General features: G+C 39.5%; 1 protein-coding gene across 1 annotated transcript; it reads right to left on the bottom strand.

Annotated features, from left to right (window-relative positions):
- Positions 1–9,881: 9,881 nt before the first annotated feature.
- LOC146004449 (uncharacterized) lies at positions 9,882–15,092 on the bottom strand. Its single transcript, XM_083143304.1, has one exon. The coding sequence runs from the start codon at positions 15,090–15,092 to the stop codon at positions 9,882–9,884; it is 5,211 nt and encodes a 1,736-aa protein (XP_082999430.1).
- Between the last annotated feature and the right edge of the window lie 2,170 nt (positions 15,093–17,262).

Here is a 17,262-nt window from a genome sequence, read left to right on the forward strand (position 1 = left end):
TTGTAAAATTTCAAGTTTTGTTTGGATATCATCTATCAAGTGATGAAAATGAGACAGTTCAGATTCAGTGTTGAGGTTTTCAAGCTTTGTGATTTGTTGCTGGACACTAACAAGGGTATCTACAATCCCGGGCAATCTGGATTCTAGTACATTTGTCAAATCACTTTGCACTGCTGCTATTGTACCTTCAAGATGGGTTATGGAACTTTGAATTTTTCCAAAATCTTCATATGTTTCAAGTTGCAGCTTAATATTTGCAACACTCCGAGTTATTGCATTCAAAGCATCAGAAGATGGCAAATTGTTCATAAAATTTTCAAGTGTCTCAATTTTTTCTTTAACCTCGGCTATGGCATTGTTCAGAGGGTCCAGATTAGGTATTTGGAGTGACTGAATCTGTTCCTTTAGAGTGGAAATCACTAGATCAAAATCTTCTTGTGATTTTATGCTTTTGACAATTGTTTGGAGCTGTGTCTGGACATTATTAATCTGCTCTTCTAATTGCTGTTTCAATTGCTCAGAATTGGTGGCCTGGGTCTTAAATTTGGCTTGAAGAGCTGCAACAGCTTCTTCTAAACTTTGAAAATTATCTAATGTTGCCAGGTCAGTATATTTCTGAAGCAGCAATTTGAGTTCAGAATCAATTTTAAGAAGAGGGTCCATGCATTGTGATTGCAAATTTGTAATTTCTAATTGAAGACTGGCATTGAGTGTAGTTTGTAAAGCTTGTAAATCACTTCTTAATTTCTTGACTCTGACATCAAGCATCAGAATCTCATCACTGTGATCTTCATGTCTTGTATGGCCAAAAATATCATTAGGCATTTTGTTTAGTGGTTATTTATTATAGAGTATCTGATTCTTAATTCTATAAAAAAGGGTATAAGCTTATCATAAGATCCAGGGACTTCAATATATAAGCAGTCGCCAGCAGAAACAGTATAAACAGTGACAGAAACCATGTTTGAGTGCTTAATTCTGTAAATATTTCTCCCTACTGAAATTTTAACATCACCCTCAGGGGTTGTAATAAATTGCAATTGCCCACCTACAGGTAATTGGTAATGATTTAAATTATTGTTAAATATGTACAATGTTTTGCCTGTTTCATCATCAACATCTGTAAATATGCTGTTCAGATGAATAATTAACAAGCCACTCAGTTTAGATACCATATCAGAAAAGGGTTGTGGTGCTGGCAGCTCCATAATAGCCCGTTTTTTGAACCCAAATAAGTTCATAGGCATGTTTATTTATTTCAAATCATGCTCTGTAATTGGGCATTGATTCCCATTTTTCAAATCACAATGACCCCATGGTAAAGTATGTATGCCACATGATAAAATGCATCTCTTATCATCATGTGGGTCCAGAGCCACTTTTCTTACAACATTTGAAGTCAATAAGTGATCCACACTCTGAATTCTGGATTCTGATGTTCTGATTAAACTCTGGGATTTGAGGCAATTTTTATAATCTTCAAATTGGAGCTCTTTTTCCACAGTTACTCTGCCAATACCCTTGGCTTTTTTGACAACAGCACTACATGTTTTAAAACTGTACATCTTGGCACTTAACCCAGCAAATTCCACAATAACATCACCAAGTGTCTCATCTTTTAACTTGCCAGGCACTTTTTTGTTGTGGTGGTGTTGAATCTCTTTATGTTCACTGGTGTCAAAATATTTAAACAATTCAGGCTGTGCCATATCTTGATAAATATTTTCTGTTTTAATATCAAGAATAAAACTATCCGTGTCCATGTACATCAATTTTATATTATCACCATAAAAAGGTTTCAACACATCATAATACAATATTGACATATGTAATTTGGCCAATTCCAATATTGCAGCCCCTACATAAATAGGTTTATCAAACTTAATCTTTGTTTTTTTCATGTTGAAAAGTGCCATATTTTCATCATAAATTCTTCTATAATTGAAATTAGGCTTTGCAACCAATTTTTTGCTCAGGCTGGGGTCAGTAATTATTTTAACATCGGTATGTTTTCTGACATTTTCAATTGTTTTGCCATATACTGAATTCACCATCAATTTAAACAAGGCCTTATCAAATTGGCTCTTTGCAGATGTTCGAAGCTCTGTATTTGTATTAATGTATGGTTTCAACCATTCTGAGTGCCTGAACCTTAAGACTTTGCCAAGTTTGGTCACTTGAACACCATGTTTCATCAGGAACTGGAGGTTTTTGTAATATATGACATAGCCTTGTTTTGGCTCCAGTGTCATCATGAGCTTCTTCTGTTTAGAGCCAGGTGAGCACTGAACCTCAGAAATTGGGGGCAAATCAGAAAATTTGTTGTGTAAATGATCTGGAATTGTCAGATCAACCTCTAAGAATAGGCCATAATTACTATCATCAAAGTCCTTAAGATCCTCAATATTAAAATCTTCAACCCATTCAAGCCCTGCATATGGCAGTTTTTGCATCATGGCATGACCATAGAGGCTGTTTGCATCCACATACAATATATAATTTGATGGCCGTGCTGGATCATAACCACGAATATATTTGTTATTTGCTCTGGCATATCTCTGGGAACATTGCACCATGCCTCCTCTTATACCTTCCTCCATAAACAGATACTTATTTTGATCTTGGATCAGATCCAATGGCATTTTAGTGTTTAAAAACATTGCATCCCATGCTAGGCCCGGGGCACTGTAAAAATACACTGGGTCCAGTCCATAATTTTGCATAGAAGATTTTCTGAATGTCTGCATTATATCTGCTAAGATGGTCACATCAAGTTTCAAATATGCCATGTGATAATCACCAAATGTCCGGCATTTTAAATTGTTAAACATCAATTGGGCATGGTGATAATCTTCATCTGTGATTCCAGAACCTCTGATTTTGCTGTAAAACTCATGTTGTGGAGGCAGGGAACACTCATCAAATTTAGAAAAATCTGTAACATAGTCATATGGATATATACCCTTCCGCCTAATTAATTTCAGGTCCAGATTTGGAAACAATGCACGTGTGATTTTGAATTGATTATCAGATAATTGAGTGGCCAGTGTATCCAGGCTAGCAGATAAAAATCTGTAAGAATCAAGAAATCTTATGTGAATAGGAACACCATTAACTTTAATTATTTTGCTAATAGCAATATATTTCTCATCATTTTCAGCTAAAATATTTAAATTCTGCTTCTCAAACCCCTCATATCTGATCAGATGATGGAAATCATAATTGGATGCTCCATGGCAAAATATGGGGACAAATCTTGGTCTCTTGATCTTAATATTACAGCTATTACACAGGGCCATTAAGAATTTACCATCTGTATGAGAATGGTGATGTACCTTGATATTTGTATCTGAAAATTCAGAATCACATACCGGGCATTTTTCTGCATTGTTGAAATCTTCAATCTGTTTCTCTGTTAAAGGCAACATGGGTTTTGATTTTAATAAGATGTTAGATGCTATGTCACGGCACTCATTTTCTATTCTATGTGCAAATATTTTGATGGCATCTGGTCCCAAGTATGAATATTCTTTACTAACAACACCATCCTGTACAACCACATAACAAAAACTGGAAGGTTCATGTAGCTGGTATGGCGTAATTGAAGATTCTTCAGGATCTGGATTGCAGAATGCAAGAGATTTGAGGATTGATTCAAAATCACAGACAATATATGCTGGGTGTTCCAACAAGGCTTCAAACTTTTTGAATTTTGCTTTTTCACTTGGATTAGGCATCACCATATGAACAGGTTTATGATTGCCACAATATTTCAGATGCTCAATTAACTTGTTTTTAGCAATTTCTGCATTCTCTTCAGGAACCCTCTTCACCGTTTTTCTACCATCAAATACAGTTAAACATCTTCTGCACAACTTGAATATTGTATTGGATTTGTCAAGTTGTGTTCTCACTAAAGCTTGAAGATTATGTATCAGAGTGTAATGATATGTGCCATCCTCTTCAATTAAGAGCAAATCAATTGGAATAGCAGATTCATCATCAATTGTACTGATTCTGAGAGGTTCTATCGGGCAATTGCCAGTGGAACAAATAAATACATTAATAGATAATTGTTTGCCATTAATATCCCGGGCCTTTTTTTTCAAATTTATCAATATTCTGAACAGACATTGGATATTCTAAACCCTCCATTGCATCGTCAAAATCATGTTCATGTTGTTTGTAATAATTTATTCTCTGAGGATTTCTTGAAACTGGAAACAAAGCAGCTAATATACACCACAAAAAGCATTTCTGGTCGGTATTTTCTATATTAACCACGGCTCTTCTGTTTTTAATATTATCAGGTAATGGCAAATATGTAGATCCTTGTAATGGGCTGAATTCAGAAATATTAACATATAACTTGTGTGAAGAACCGCATAGGCTCCATCCAGACTCTTTTGCTGCAAATTCAGAGTGTTTAATATTCAATTGATCTATTAAACTGCTTATTATTCTGTCTAAATTTGTATTTGAATATACAGGTACAGTTTCTGTTTTGTGGGGCTGTGTAAATTTTGTGCCATTTGGCTTCTTATATTGTCTTACAATTTGAGGGACAGCTTATAAGAGCCATTTTGTGCATTTAGAATTGCCTGCAGATCAGGATTTACACTGTTCAAAAAATTCTCAATACCGCATCTTGGCTCTGATACAAACCGATAATCTCTTAATTGACTATTAAAACTGCTATGGATGGGTTCATAGCGTGGCTGCTTTGCTGCTCTGGCATTAAGAGGTGCTTCATGCTTCCTTTTCAGACCAGATGTGGATGGTTGTGGGGGCAATGTTGATGACTGTGCAGAACAAGTATCTTTATGTGTATATGTGAAGTATTGCATGTTATATTTTCTATGGCATTTGGGGCATATTTTTGTGGGAGTTCTGTATTTGTCCGGGTTACAAATCTTTTGGTGTCTAGCCCAATTAGAGCTAAATATATTTTTATTGCACTGATTGCAATATTTTTGATTCGGCATTTTTGTTGTTGTTTATTATATACAATTTCCTGGGATACAAATCAAAATTCTATGCTGGATAAAAATATCAGTTGGGTTCAGCACTGTGCTTTGTGTGTGTGTGTATGTGTATGTGTGTATGTGTGTTAATATTTTTGGCTTTGGTATTTATATAAAATTTCTTGGGGGTCAAATCAAAACTCAATGCTGGATAAAAATATCAGTTGGGTTCAGCACTGCAACAACACACCCTTACTCTTCAACAGCTCTTACAATACTGGCTGATATGCAATGCAAAATCTCTTTATATACCCTAAGCACGGACCGCATTGAAACAATAAGCCAATCAGAATATAACACATCATCACATTATGTCATAAGCAACCAATCAGAAAACAACACATCTGAAACAATAGGCCAATCAGAATATAACACATCATCAAATTATGTCATAAGCAACCAATCAGAAAACAACACGTATCTAATAATTTATTGGATGTTGCACAGCATGATGCAATAGAAATAAACCAGAAATGGGCCACAACTTGGCCACAAGTGGACCGGAAGTAGTCAAACCGGAAGTGGACCGGAAGTGGACCGGAAGTAAACCGGAAGTGGACCGGAAGTGGACCGGAAGTAGACCGGAAGTGGACCGGAAGTAAATATGTATGTGTGGGTGGGTATGGGTGTATGTGGGTGATATACAAGTTGAGCCTGGTGCCCAATTGAACTTAAACCGGAAGTAAATATGTATGTATGTGTGTCTTGGCCTAGTTTTAAGTGTGGGCAAAAAAATATCAATTTTTGACAAGTTTATGGACAACAATCTCACAGAAGTGCCTTTTGTAAGTATAGGCACATCAATCCGAGGGGGCTCTTCCTTTCTCATGGAATCCATGAGGGCATTTTTACAAAAATCTTGGATTAGAGGGGGTTCCACACTTGAGCAAAAAGCTCATATGCTCATGTTGAGCTTGTTTTAAGTGTAAGCAAATCTGCTTGAGGGGGGCTCTTCCTTTCTTGAGTTTATAATACCACAAACCCCACTACTCTTTCCTCTTGCCACACTTCCACAATCGCAAAGCTTCCACACATGTTTTGCAAACTTCATGCGGGGCCCAGTTTTTGTCCTGATCGCCTACTTTAACACCAAAATATTCGTGGTAAGCAGACCTCACAAATGTGGTGATACGTTGTCTTTGCCTCTTCACTACATAGCTTCCACAAATGTAACAGAATACATGGGGCGAGTTCAAACACTTCCTGGACGACGACGACATTGTCTCTCGACACAACACAGCACGAACTATCGACAATGACGAAAACTTTATCAAATATTTTGCATTCCCTACTGCTATTTACATATATAATATCTACAATACACTTAACTAAGGTTTTCGGATCACGTAACCTTATACACAGTAAATAAATTAAAAACTGTACTATTTGCATTAGTTGGTATCGAATAACAGAACTTAGAAACAAATTTATTGAATCATTCATTGTTACTAGGCGTCTTCAGCAATTTTGTTAATCATATAATGTAATAAGAGGTGCGCCGCCATCTATCGGGAATATTATTAACTTCTAATTTCTGGGCAGGAATTACGATTTATACAACAATGAAGATTTCTAAATAACTGAGGGTGATACAACAAAAACAAGGTCACTTCTGAAATCAGCATCAAATGTAGTTTCAGAAACCAAAATTAGTTTCCAAACATCAGAACCCATGTCGACCAGTGTAATTATAGGATAATATTACGTACTTACAATAAATAATGCCCTAATCTATGCAAAGAAAAGTATGAGTATAAATATAGATGTATATGGAAATCATGACACCATTTCACTGAATGGACCTCCCCCATGGCGCAGTGGTAGCGTCATTGCCTTGTAATCAAGGGGTCCCGGGTTCGATACCCGGTGGAGGCACAAGTGGTTCGGATCCCACTTTAAACTGTAGGTCCAGTCCCGATTAGCCTTACTGTGCATAAAGTGGACTTAAAACACCAAATCAAACCAAACCATTTCACTGAAAAGATGGAATAAAAATACAATGTTAGGGAAATATGCAACGTGAGTCAAAAGTCCTTTAACACCAGTGACGTGCGGTGACGTCGACACTTGGGGTAGCAATCAGTGGCGTGCTCAAGGGGTGGGGTTGGTGTGGCTCATACCCCTCCCCCTTTAGGGCCCAGTATTCCTAAAAATAGTACGTCAATAACAGGAAAAGATTGCAAAATGTTGAATGAGTACTAAAAAAAAGTACACGTAACCCCCACCCCCATTTGAAAATAAAAAAAGATTTGATTTGACTACTAAGCCAGAGATCATGGGTTCGAATCTCGGCTTGGCCATGGGTATTATTTGAGTGTGTCCCTTCATCAATTATATTGTATCATCTTCGCGATTAGCCAAAAGTGTCGGAAAAGCGAAGTAAAATAAACCAATTCAAGCAACCAATCAAGGATTTGACTTGATTTTTATCGCTTTTTTCTCACATTTTGTTAATTGCGAAGATGATACGATAAATTAATGAAGGGACAAACACAAAGAACATCCGTGCCCAGGTCGGGGTTCGAACCCGGAACTCCTGGTGTCCTAGCGCGCTGCGATAACGACTCCCACCACGGTTGGTTGATTTTGTGATTTAAGTCCACTTTATGCACAGAAACAAAACAGGTAACAAAACACACTTTTTTGTAGTTTCTTCAATAATATTCATTTGGCTTCTTGAGTTCTGAGATACATTTTTCATTTCAAATTATATCATTATTCACTGCAGAGTACAACACAGGAACAAGAATGCACGCTCATCACGGGTTTGAATCCCGGCCTGGATTGTTCGAGGTCCCTTAATTAATTTCATCACATCATCCTCATTATCACGATAACCAAATGTGGCAGAAAAGCGACGTAAAATAAACCAAACCAACAACAATATGAATGTGCGATCTCTTGCCCAAATAAATACATCCGTTGGAGGCCAAGAGATTAGTATATTTAAAAAAACACTACTAAAACGAGAGCGAGAGAGAGCCTGAGCAAATATTTGTTATTTAATCATTATATATTCCATATTTGAAAAAAAAAGAAAAAATAAAGAAACCATAACATTATTGTCTGCACATAACACGTTCCCATTTCATAAATAATAAAACTACATCCCATATTATACATACATATTGTACAACGTGTAAAAGGTTGTGTAAATACAGAGAACATAAGTACTGCAGAAAATTTTCCCGTTAGTTCTTAGAGGATTTACAAAGGAATCGAATGGAAACCAATCCCCTATCTGTCCTATAGGAGATAGACTGGGGGACCTGAAAGCACGGGCTTTCAACCATTGCAGAGGGGGCAAGGGAGGTAGAGGCAGAAATCGTCCCTTTCCCTTCGCAAACCCGTTTCTACCTGGAACTGCTAAGGCGGAAGAAGAGCGAGCTAGGCCAGTTTTGTCCGCGGATCACACCGAGGGACGAGAAGCACGTGAAAAAGAAAGTGTTGTATGAACTGTGGCTTTAACAAGACAATAAATATTGTGATTTGAAAATAATTAGAGATGTGAGATTGATTGATCTATCTCTGCTAGACTAGCTACTCCTCAGTGCACGTCACTGTTTAACACCCTCTATAAAATAAAATGTAAAGGAGTTTTTCTTGGCACAATTGACCATGATAGAAACAGGTTAGGCCCAGGGCGAACCATAGTTGTGTGTGTCAAGCGAAGGTCCGCCATGACCGCCATATTGATTTCAACTAAAACGTTTTAAGCGGAAGGAGGTGATATATCAAATCAGGCTAGAATTTCACGAGAAATGCAGTGGTAAAGGTTTTTTCAACTATGTATATTTAACCAGTAAAAAGTTATGAATGCATGCTTGTAATCATTTTCTCCTTTTCGAGTCAGGAAAAAGCATTAAAATGCCTGTAAAGCGTGAGTAACGTATCGAGATCATCCTTTTTATGTTATAAATTGTGTATGGCCATGTATTCCTGTACTTTTGCGTTTTTTGCCGTTGGGGAGCGGTAAGTTTCCAGTAACGGTTTAGGTCATTAGCGGGGCCTATAAATAGGAAGGGCAGGGGAGCAGTCGGCCTCAGATGTTTGGCGGAGTACAGCAATGTAAGAGGTATCTTTTTCTCTGAGGGGAGCGGCTGGGCGAGCTTTCTTTCCTTATTATGTGAACCGACGGCGGGGACGTTAACTTTCTTTCTTTTAATACACACTTGCTCTTTTCATATTATTCCAATAGTTTATTTCATGTGGGAAACCGGGTACACAACACACATACCTTCAGCCACCTTTTTTGGTACTGAGGGTTATATTTTTTTTTTACTCGTGGAGCCAGTGGCTACGCGAGTCTACACACTCTCTTCGGGAAGGGGGACAGGGTACACCGGAATGTAATTTTGTGAATGATTGAGTCCGGTCACTGGACCAAAATGAATGTTTTGTGTGTGGCCACTGATGAACCAAAATGTGCTTGGCTGTTGGGCCGAGATGGGTCTGTCTAATTTGTACGATGCACGCCAAAGAAAATGATAGTACTTACTGCGTGTCGCTATCACAAACCCATACCTCTGGAGTGGAGGACCATATTGTATTCCATAAGGTGATTCGACTCGGATGTTTGCAAATGACACTCACTGATAATAACGAAGATATATTGACTAAAACAAAAGATTACATGTATATACAAACTTGCTGCAATGCAACGCGATGGACGGAATGAAATTACCACGCACACTCGGCCATATTGTCTCGCGAACCGACTGAGCGTCACTCTCTCTCTTTGTTCGAGATTAAACATAAAACAAAACTGAATTCCCCTGACATCTATTGTTAAAAATATCAATTATGACTTGAGACATATTCCCCCCTCTTGGTCAAACAACGTTTGACCAACTAAATTCACTCATCTCCGTCCTTATTGCACTGAGGGAGTGGAACTAGTCTGTGAATCGATCTCTTGAAGATCCCTGAAGCTGTATGCACTGTGGCCACTCGAACTAAGCCGTCTCTTCCTGGCTGGACGCTGGTGACTCTTCCCAATTTCCACGATAGGGGAGGTAAATGGTCGTCTTTGATGACAACTATCAAACCTGGTTTGAAGTTTTCTTGTACGCTAGTCCACTTGGAACGTTGCTGAAGACTGTTTAAATACTCCTTGGACCATCGCTGCCAAATGTTTTGATGAAAGCTTTGGAGTCTCTGCCATCTGGACAGTCTATTTCCTGGGAGGTCAGTGAGGTCTGGCTCGGGAAAGGAAGTAAGGGCTGAACCAATGAGAAAATGTCCAGGAGTGAGAGCACTTAAATCTTCTGGATCGTCGGATAAAACAGTCAGAGGCCTTGAATTTAGGCATGCTTCTATTTGGGTGAGCAAAGTTGCAAATTCCTCAAAATTCAATGTTGACTTTCCTACTACTCTAACTAAATGATACTTCATGCAGCGTATTCCACTCTCCCATATTCCTCCGAAATGTGGTGAGTTAGGTGGAATGAAATGCCACTGGAAGGATTCAGAACTCGCGTACTCATGAATATTTTGTGTGAATTCCTGCGACGAAAATAAGTTATGTAGCTCTTTAAGTTCGTTTCTTGCCCCGACGAAATTCTTGCCATTGTCACTGTACAGATTGGCACATTTACCTCTACGAGATGTAAATCTTCGCAGGGCTGCGATAAATGCGTCTGTGGTGAGATCGGAGACGAGCTCTAAATGTATAGCCTTGGTGGCTAGACAAATGAATAGAGCCACGTATGATTTGCGATGAACTTTGCTGCGTGGCGAATGCGATTTAAACAGAAAAGGTCCGCAATAGTCTACACCAGAGTTGAGAAATGGCCTTGATGGTGTGACTCTAGGTGAAGGAAGTTGACCCATGAGTTGCTTGGCCGTGGTTGCCTTCAACTTGTAACAAGCGAGGCAATTGTGAATTACTTGCTTGATTGTACGCCTTGCTCGTACAATCCAGTATTGTTGCCTGAGGGATGACAACAATAACTGTGATCCTGCATGAAGCTGTCTCAAATGTTCGGCTTCTATTATGAGCTGTGTCAGGTGACCTTTCGAAGGTAGAATAATTTGATGTTTTGTTTCATACGTCAAATTGCTATTCTTGAGTCTTCCTCCAACGCGAAGAAGGTTGTTGCTGTCCAAAAATGGGTGCAGGCTCTTCAATGTGCTGTTGGCTGAAACTTGTTGGTGCCGTTGAAGATCTTGAATTTCAGACTTGTAGCTTGATAGCTGAACAGTTTTGATGCATGTATGCAATGCTGATTGAATTTCCTTTGTTGAAAGACTTCCTTTTACTTTGTTGTTGGACTTTCTGCAGTTATGTATGAATCGCTGACAGAAAGCTATCACTCGAGTTAATTTCGATAATTTGGAGAATCGTTCGATTGTTTGCTCAAGCGAACTCTGGCAAATTGATACTGCCGTTATGCTTATTCCCTCCGGAATTTCTACTTTCCTTGGCTGCTGCGTAAGTGGCCAATGCTCTTCTGTACCTGTTAACCAATGAGGCCCATGCCACCATAAATGGCTATGTTGTATTGAAGTGGGTTCAATACCTCTTGAGATTATGTCTGCCGGGTTATCTGCTGAAGGAACATGTTTCCAATCGCTAATTTGCGTAATATCTTGAATCTCTGCTACCCGGTTGGCTACAAAGGTTTTCCATCTGTTGGATGGTGCTGCTAACCATGCCAATACAATTTGTGAGTCCGACCAGAGATGTATCTCGTCTACCTTCAGACGTAAAACTGGTAATACCTTGTGGACTAATCTTGCTAGGAGTAATGCTGCACATAATTCAAGACGAGGTAATGTCACCTTCTTGATTGGCGCTACTCGTGATTTAGCACAAAGTAGATTTACTGCTGTTTCACTTTTGTGGTTTGTTGAATGCACATACAAACATGCACCGTAAGCATATTGAGATGCATCTGCAAATCCATGTATCTGGATATTTCTAACTGTTCCATTAATTAGAACAAAACGATTGACTTCAATGTGTTTAATTGCAGGGAGTTGTCTGCGCAACTGTTGCCATTTCTGATTCAGGTCTTGTGGAAGTTCTTCATCCCACTGAACATTGCATGTCCACAATTGTTGAAGAAATGATTTGTATGTAATAACAATTGGAGTGATGAGACCTAAAGGGTCAAATATTGACGCAACGACTGATGCTACCTGTCGTTTAGTGCTTGATATTTCGACGTTATTCGCTACTTCAGAAGCTTTGCTGTTGATCAGTAATTTATCTGCAATAGGATCCCAAGATAAGCCTAAAGTCTTCACTTCTGAATCGTGAAATTCGACTGGAAGCTTCATTTCACGCATGGCTGGTGGAATTGCTTCTAGCACTGTCGTGCTGTTCGAACACCATTTACGCAAAGTAAATCCTCCACGCTGCATAATGTTAATTAATTCTGCCTGAATCTGCAATGCTTCAGCTACGTCTTGTGCTCCGCTCACTACGTCATCAACTAACATGTCTTCCTTGATGATACTACTGATGCGAGGATGCCTGCTGATTTCGCTGTCTGCCAGTTGCTGTAAGCATCTAGTAGCTAGGAATGATGCCGAAGCTGTGCCATATGTAAGCGTTCGTAGCTCAAAAACTTCTATTGGATGCTTGTTGGAGCTTCTCCACAATATTCGCTGTAATGGATTGTCATCTTTTTGCACCTTAATCATTCTATACATTTTCTCTACATCTCCTGTGAATGCTATAGGATGTGTGCGAAATCTTGTCATGATGGAGAATAAATCTTGTTGTATGGTGGGCCCGACCATCAATATGTCATTGAGGCTCTTGCCACTTGTGGTTTTAGCCGATCCGTCGAAAACAACACGAACCTTGGTTGTGGAACTCTGTGGTTTGATTACTGCGTGATGTGGCAAATAGTAGGCTACCCTGTGGTCATGAGACATCGGTAATTGTCCTACAGGTACCATGTGACCTAGCTGTTCATATTCATTCATGAATTCTGTGTAAGGAATCCTTAGTTCCGGTTGATGCTCAAGTCTTTTCTCTATTTGGAGAAATCTCTTGGTGGCATGTTGAAGTGAATCGCCCAATGCTTCTCGACTTTCCTTGAGTGGAAGTCTAACGATGAATTTGCCTGTTTCGTCCCTCACCGTGTTTTCACAATAGTGATGCTCACAGCTCATTTCTTCCTTTGTTCTATGCCTGGTATATATCTCCTCAAGGTCCCAAAATCGCTGAAGCTGTAGGTGGAGATTTTCTTCCGTTCGAAGGAAGCATGATATCGATGAATTGTTGCCACTGCATTGTTGTGGAATGCGTCCTGCGACTATCCATCCGAATTCAGTGTTTTGTAGAATCGGCAAATCAGCTGAACGTGTTATGCGATCAGGCTTGAGAATTTCGAAGAAGATCTGGGTGCCTATTAAAAGATCTATCTTCGCTGGCACATCAAATGTCGGATCTGCCAATGTTACATGTCTTGGTATTTTGATTGATGCTCGGTCGACTCGATGTGAAGGTAAGTTGCTTGTGAGCCGCGGCAATATTGAGCATTCAATGTTGGAACGCCATGTGCTTATTCTAGATTGCAACTGAATATCCACCTTGAAATTTGCTTGCGACTCAGCATTGTTTATGCCTTGAATCGGTAAATGCTGAGGATGTTTCTTCAGTTTGAGACGCTGAACCAACTCTTCAGACGCAAAGTGGCTCTGGGATCCACTGTCTAGCAAGGCTCTACAGTATATCCATTGACCTGCATGATTCTTGACCTTTACCACTGCCGTGGAAAGTAACACGCGTGATGTATGTTGCCCTTTGAGTGCACAATAAGAAGCTTGTGGAGTTTGATCTTGATTCTCGTTTTGCGTTGCTTGAGAATTTTCATTCTTGCCTTCTTCCGTACATTCTGTGCTGGAAAATGACGTTCTTGATATACTATCATTATGCAACAATGTGTTATGCTTCCGTGAACATTTTTTACACGAACCTGCCTTGCAAAGACGCAGTATGTGATTTGGAGATAAGCAGTTCGTGCAGAGTTTATTCCTTCTAACACAATCATACTTCTGTTTGTTAGTCGCGGCAATAAATGACGCACACCTAAAGAGAGCATGCGGCTCTTTACAAAAGAAACAAGAGTTCGCACTAGTGGTACTAATGAAAGATTTCGAAAAACCCTTGTTTGATCTTACATTGTAATGCTGAGGTTTGATTGATTGTTTATTTACATCACTTGGTGCGGGCTGAATGCTTTCCAGCGCTTGACATCGTCTTTCCAAAAACGAAAAGAAATCATCTATGCTGACAAAATCTGTTTCACTATTTTGCAGTTCCCACGCTTTCCTAGTTCCTGAATCTAGCTTAGACACAAAATGCTGAGTGAGTAACATGTCCGCCAAAGGTACATCTGTGTAAAGCGCATTTACTGCATTCAAATTGCTTGTCGCACATCCCACAAAGGAACGCAATTCCTGAGCACTTTCCTTGCTGACTGCCTTGATGTGCAATATTTCATGAATGTACGACGATGCGATTAGCTTCTTGTTTGAATATCTACTCACTAACAACTTCCAGGCAACTGCGTAGTTTGCCTCCGTGATGGGTAAGTTTTGAATGAGCTTGTACGCCTCGCCCTTGAGCGACGAACGTAGATACTGAAACTTCTGAATGGAAGCGATGTCTTTGTTATTGTGTATTAAAGACGTGAAAGTGTCTTCATAGGACAACCAGTGCCTATAATCACCCTCAAACGTTGGCAATTCTATTGTAGGAAGTTTGAGCCGGGTTGCTGTGACATGCGATGTGTTGACAGCATCATGCTCCGCTTGAACCTTATCATGCTGCGATAATAAAGCTTGCATCCGGGCACTCAACTTGTAGTACGCCGTTTCCAATTCGTCTCTGACGTCATCCTGCGATGAACCAGTTTCAGCTTCTAACTGATCTTGCACTTGCTCAATGTCCACCCAAATGCGAGACAATGCATTGAAACGAGTACGCACTTCTTGAATGTTTCCTTCACTTTCACTGAATTGATTGACGAAAGTTTCCATTCGAGTGATTTTTCCTTTTAATGTCCCTCGTTGTCTAACGAGACGCTGCTGCACTTCGCTCTCACTCATTTTTATGAAGAACACGAAAGGTTAAAGGAAATAAATGCAAGGAAATGAGCCAGACAAAGTAAAATATACTTACCGACCTCCTGCGCCGTTGTCGTGAAGAAAATGATGCATGAAAAGTATGTTTACATTCCTTTGCTGCGAACGACAATGGAGCTGCATTGTTGGCAATATGGCTGCTGTAAGAAACTGTTGTTTCCGCACTGCACTACCACTTGACCTTGAACTTGAACAGAATGTCACGTAGCTGAAACATCCGGCCCGGAGGACCAAAATGATTGAGTCCGGTCACTGGACCAAAATGAATGTTTTGTGTGTGGCCACTGATGAACCAAAATGTGCTTGGCTGTTGGGCCGAGATGGGTCTGTCTAATTTGTACGATGCACGCCAAAGAAAATGATAGTACTTACTGCGTGTCGCTATCACAAACCCATACCTCTGGAGTGGAGGACCATATTGTATTCCATAAGGTGATTCGACTCGGATGTTTGCAAATGACACTCACTGATAATAACGAAGATATATTGACTAAAACAAAAGATTACATGTATATACAAACTTGCTGCAATGCAACGCGATGGACGGAATGAAATTACCACGCACACTCGGCCATATTGTCTCGCGAACCGACTGAGCGTCACTCTCTCTCTTTGTTCGAGATTAAACATAAAACAAAACTGAATTCCCCTGACATCTATTGTTAAAAATATCAATTATGACTTGAGACAGTGAATAACGGCCAAGAGTTAACTTCTGTAAATATAATATGAATAAACCTATATATATCTAAAAGGAAATGGGCGTTAAGTTGTAATTTGAAGAGGTGCGTGTCTATTGCCTAAACTAGCATCCACAGAACTTCAGGTACTGCAAGTTTTGAACCTCGGGACAAGGATTCAAAAATGTATGGTTGTGTATATTGTGTACGTTGCTGAGAATCAGCTTAAAAGCACAAACTATACCGTTACAGCACAGAAACAAAACAGGTAACTAAACACATTTTTTTGTAGTTTCTTCAATAATATTCATTTGGCTTTTTGAGTTCTGAGATACATTTTTCATTCCAAATTATTTCATTATTCACTGCAGAGTACAACACATAGGACAAGAATGCGCACTCATCACGGGTTCGAATCCTGGCCTGGATTGTTCACATGAGGTCCCTTCATCAATTTCATCATATCATCGCTCATCCTCATTTTCGAGATAACCAAATGTGGCAGTACAAGTACAAGTACAAGTACAAGTACAATAAATCAAACCAACAGCAATATGAACACACGTTCTCTTGCCCAAATAAATGCATCCGTATTTATGACTGTTAGAGGCCAAGAGTAGTATATTTAAATAAAACACTACTAAAACGAGAGTGAGAGAGAGCCCGAGCACATATTTGTAATTTAATCATTATATATTCCATACTTGAAAAAAAAAGAAAGAAAGCATAACATTATTGTCTGCACATAACACGTTCCCATTTCATAAATAATACATCCCATATTATACATACATATTGTACAATGTGTAAAATGTTGTGTAAATACAGAGAACATAAGTACTGCAGAAAATTTTACCCTGAGATCTTTAGAGGATTTACAAAAAAATCTATGAGAAACCAATCCCCTATCTGTCCTATAGGAGATAGACTGGGGGACCTGAAAGCTTGGGCTTTCAACCATTCCAGCGGGGGCGAGGGGGCAAGGGAGGTAGAGGTAGAAATCTTCATTTTTCCTTTGGGCGGCCGTTTCTACCTGGAAACTGGTCAGGCGGAAGAAGAGCGAGCTAGGGTATCTAGCCAGCTTTGCCCGCGGAGAACACCGATGGACGAGAAGCGCGTGGAAAAGAAGGTGTTGCATATGAGCTGTGGTGGCTTTAACAAGACAATAAATATTGTGATTTGAATATAATTCGAAATGTGAGATTGATTGACCTATCTCTGCTAGACTAGCTACTCCTCAGTGCACGTCACTGAATAATTGATTTGCTTTATTTTACTTCGCTTCTTGTGCCACTTTTTGGCTAATTTGCGAAGATGGGGATGAGTGATGTGATGAAATTGACGAATGGACATTCACAAACATCCATGCCGAGGCCTGGATTCGAACCCGGGACCCCTGGCGTCGTAGCGCGATGTGCTAACCACTCCGCCACGGGGGCAGCTTTATTTTGTTC

This window comes from Lepisma saccharinum, chromosome 21 (genome assembly GCF_977018435.1).
Source record: "Lepisma saccharinum chromosome 21, izLepSacc3.1, whole genome shotgun sequence".
In the NCBI taxonomy this organism is placed as follows: domain Eukaryota; kingdom Metazoa; phylum Arthropoda; class Insecta; order Zygentoma; family Lepismatidae; genus Lepisma; species Lepisma saccharinum.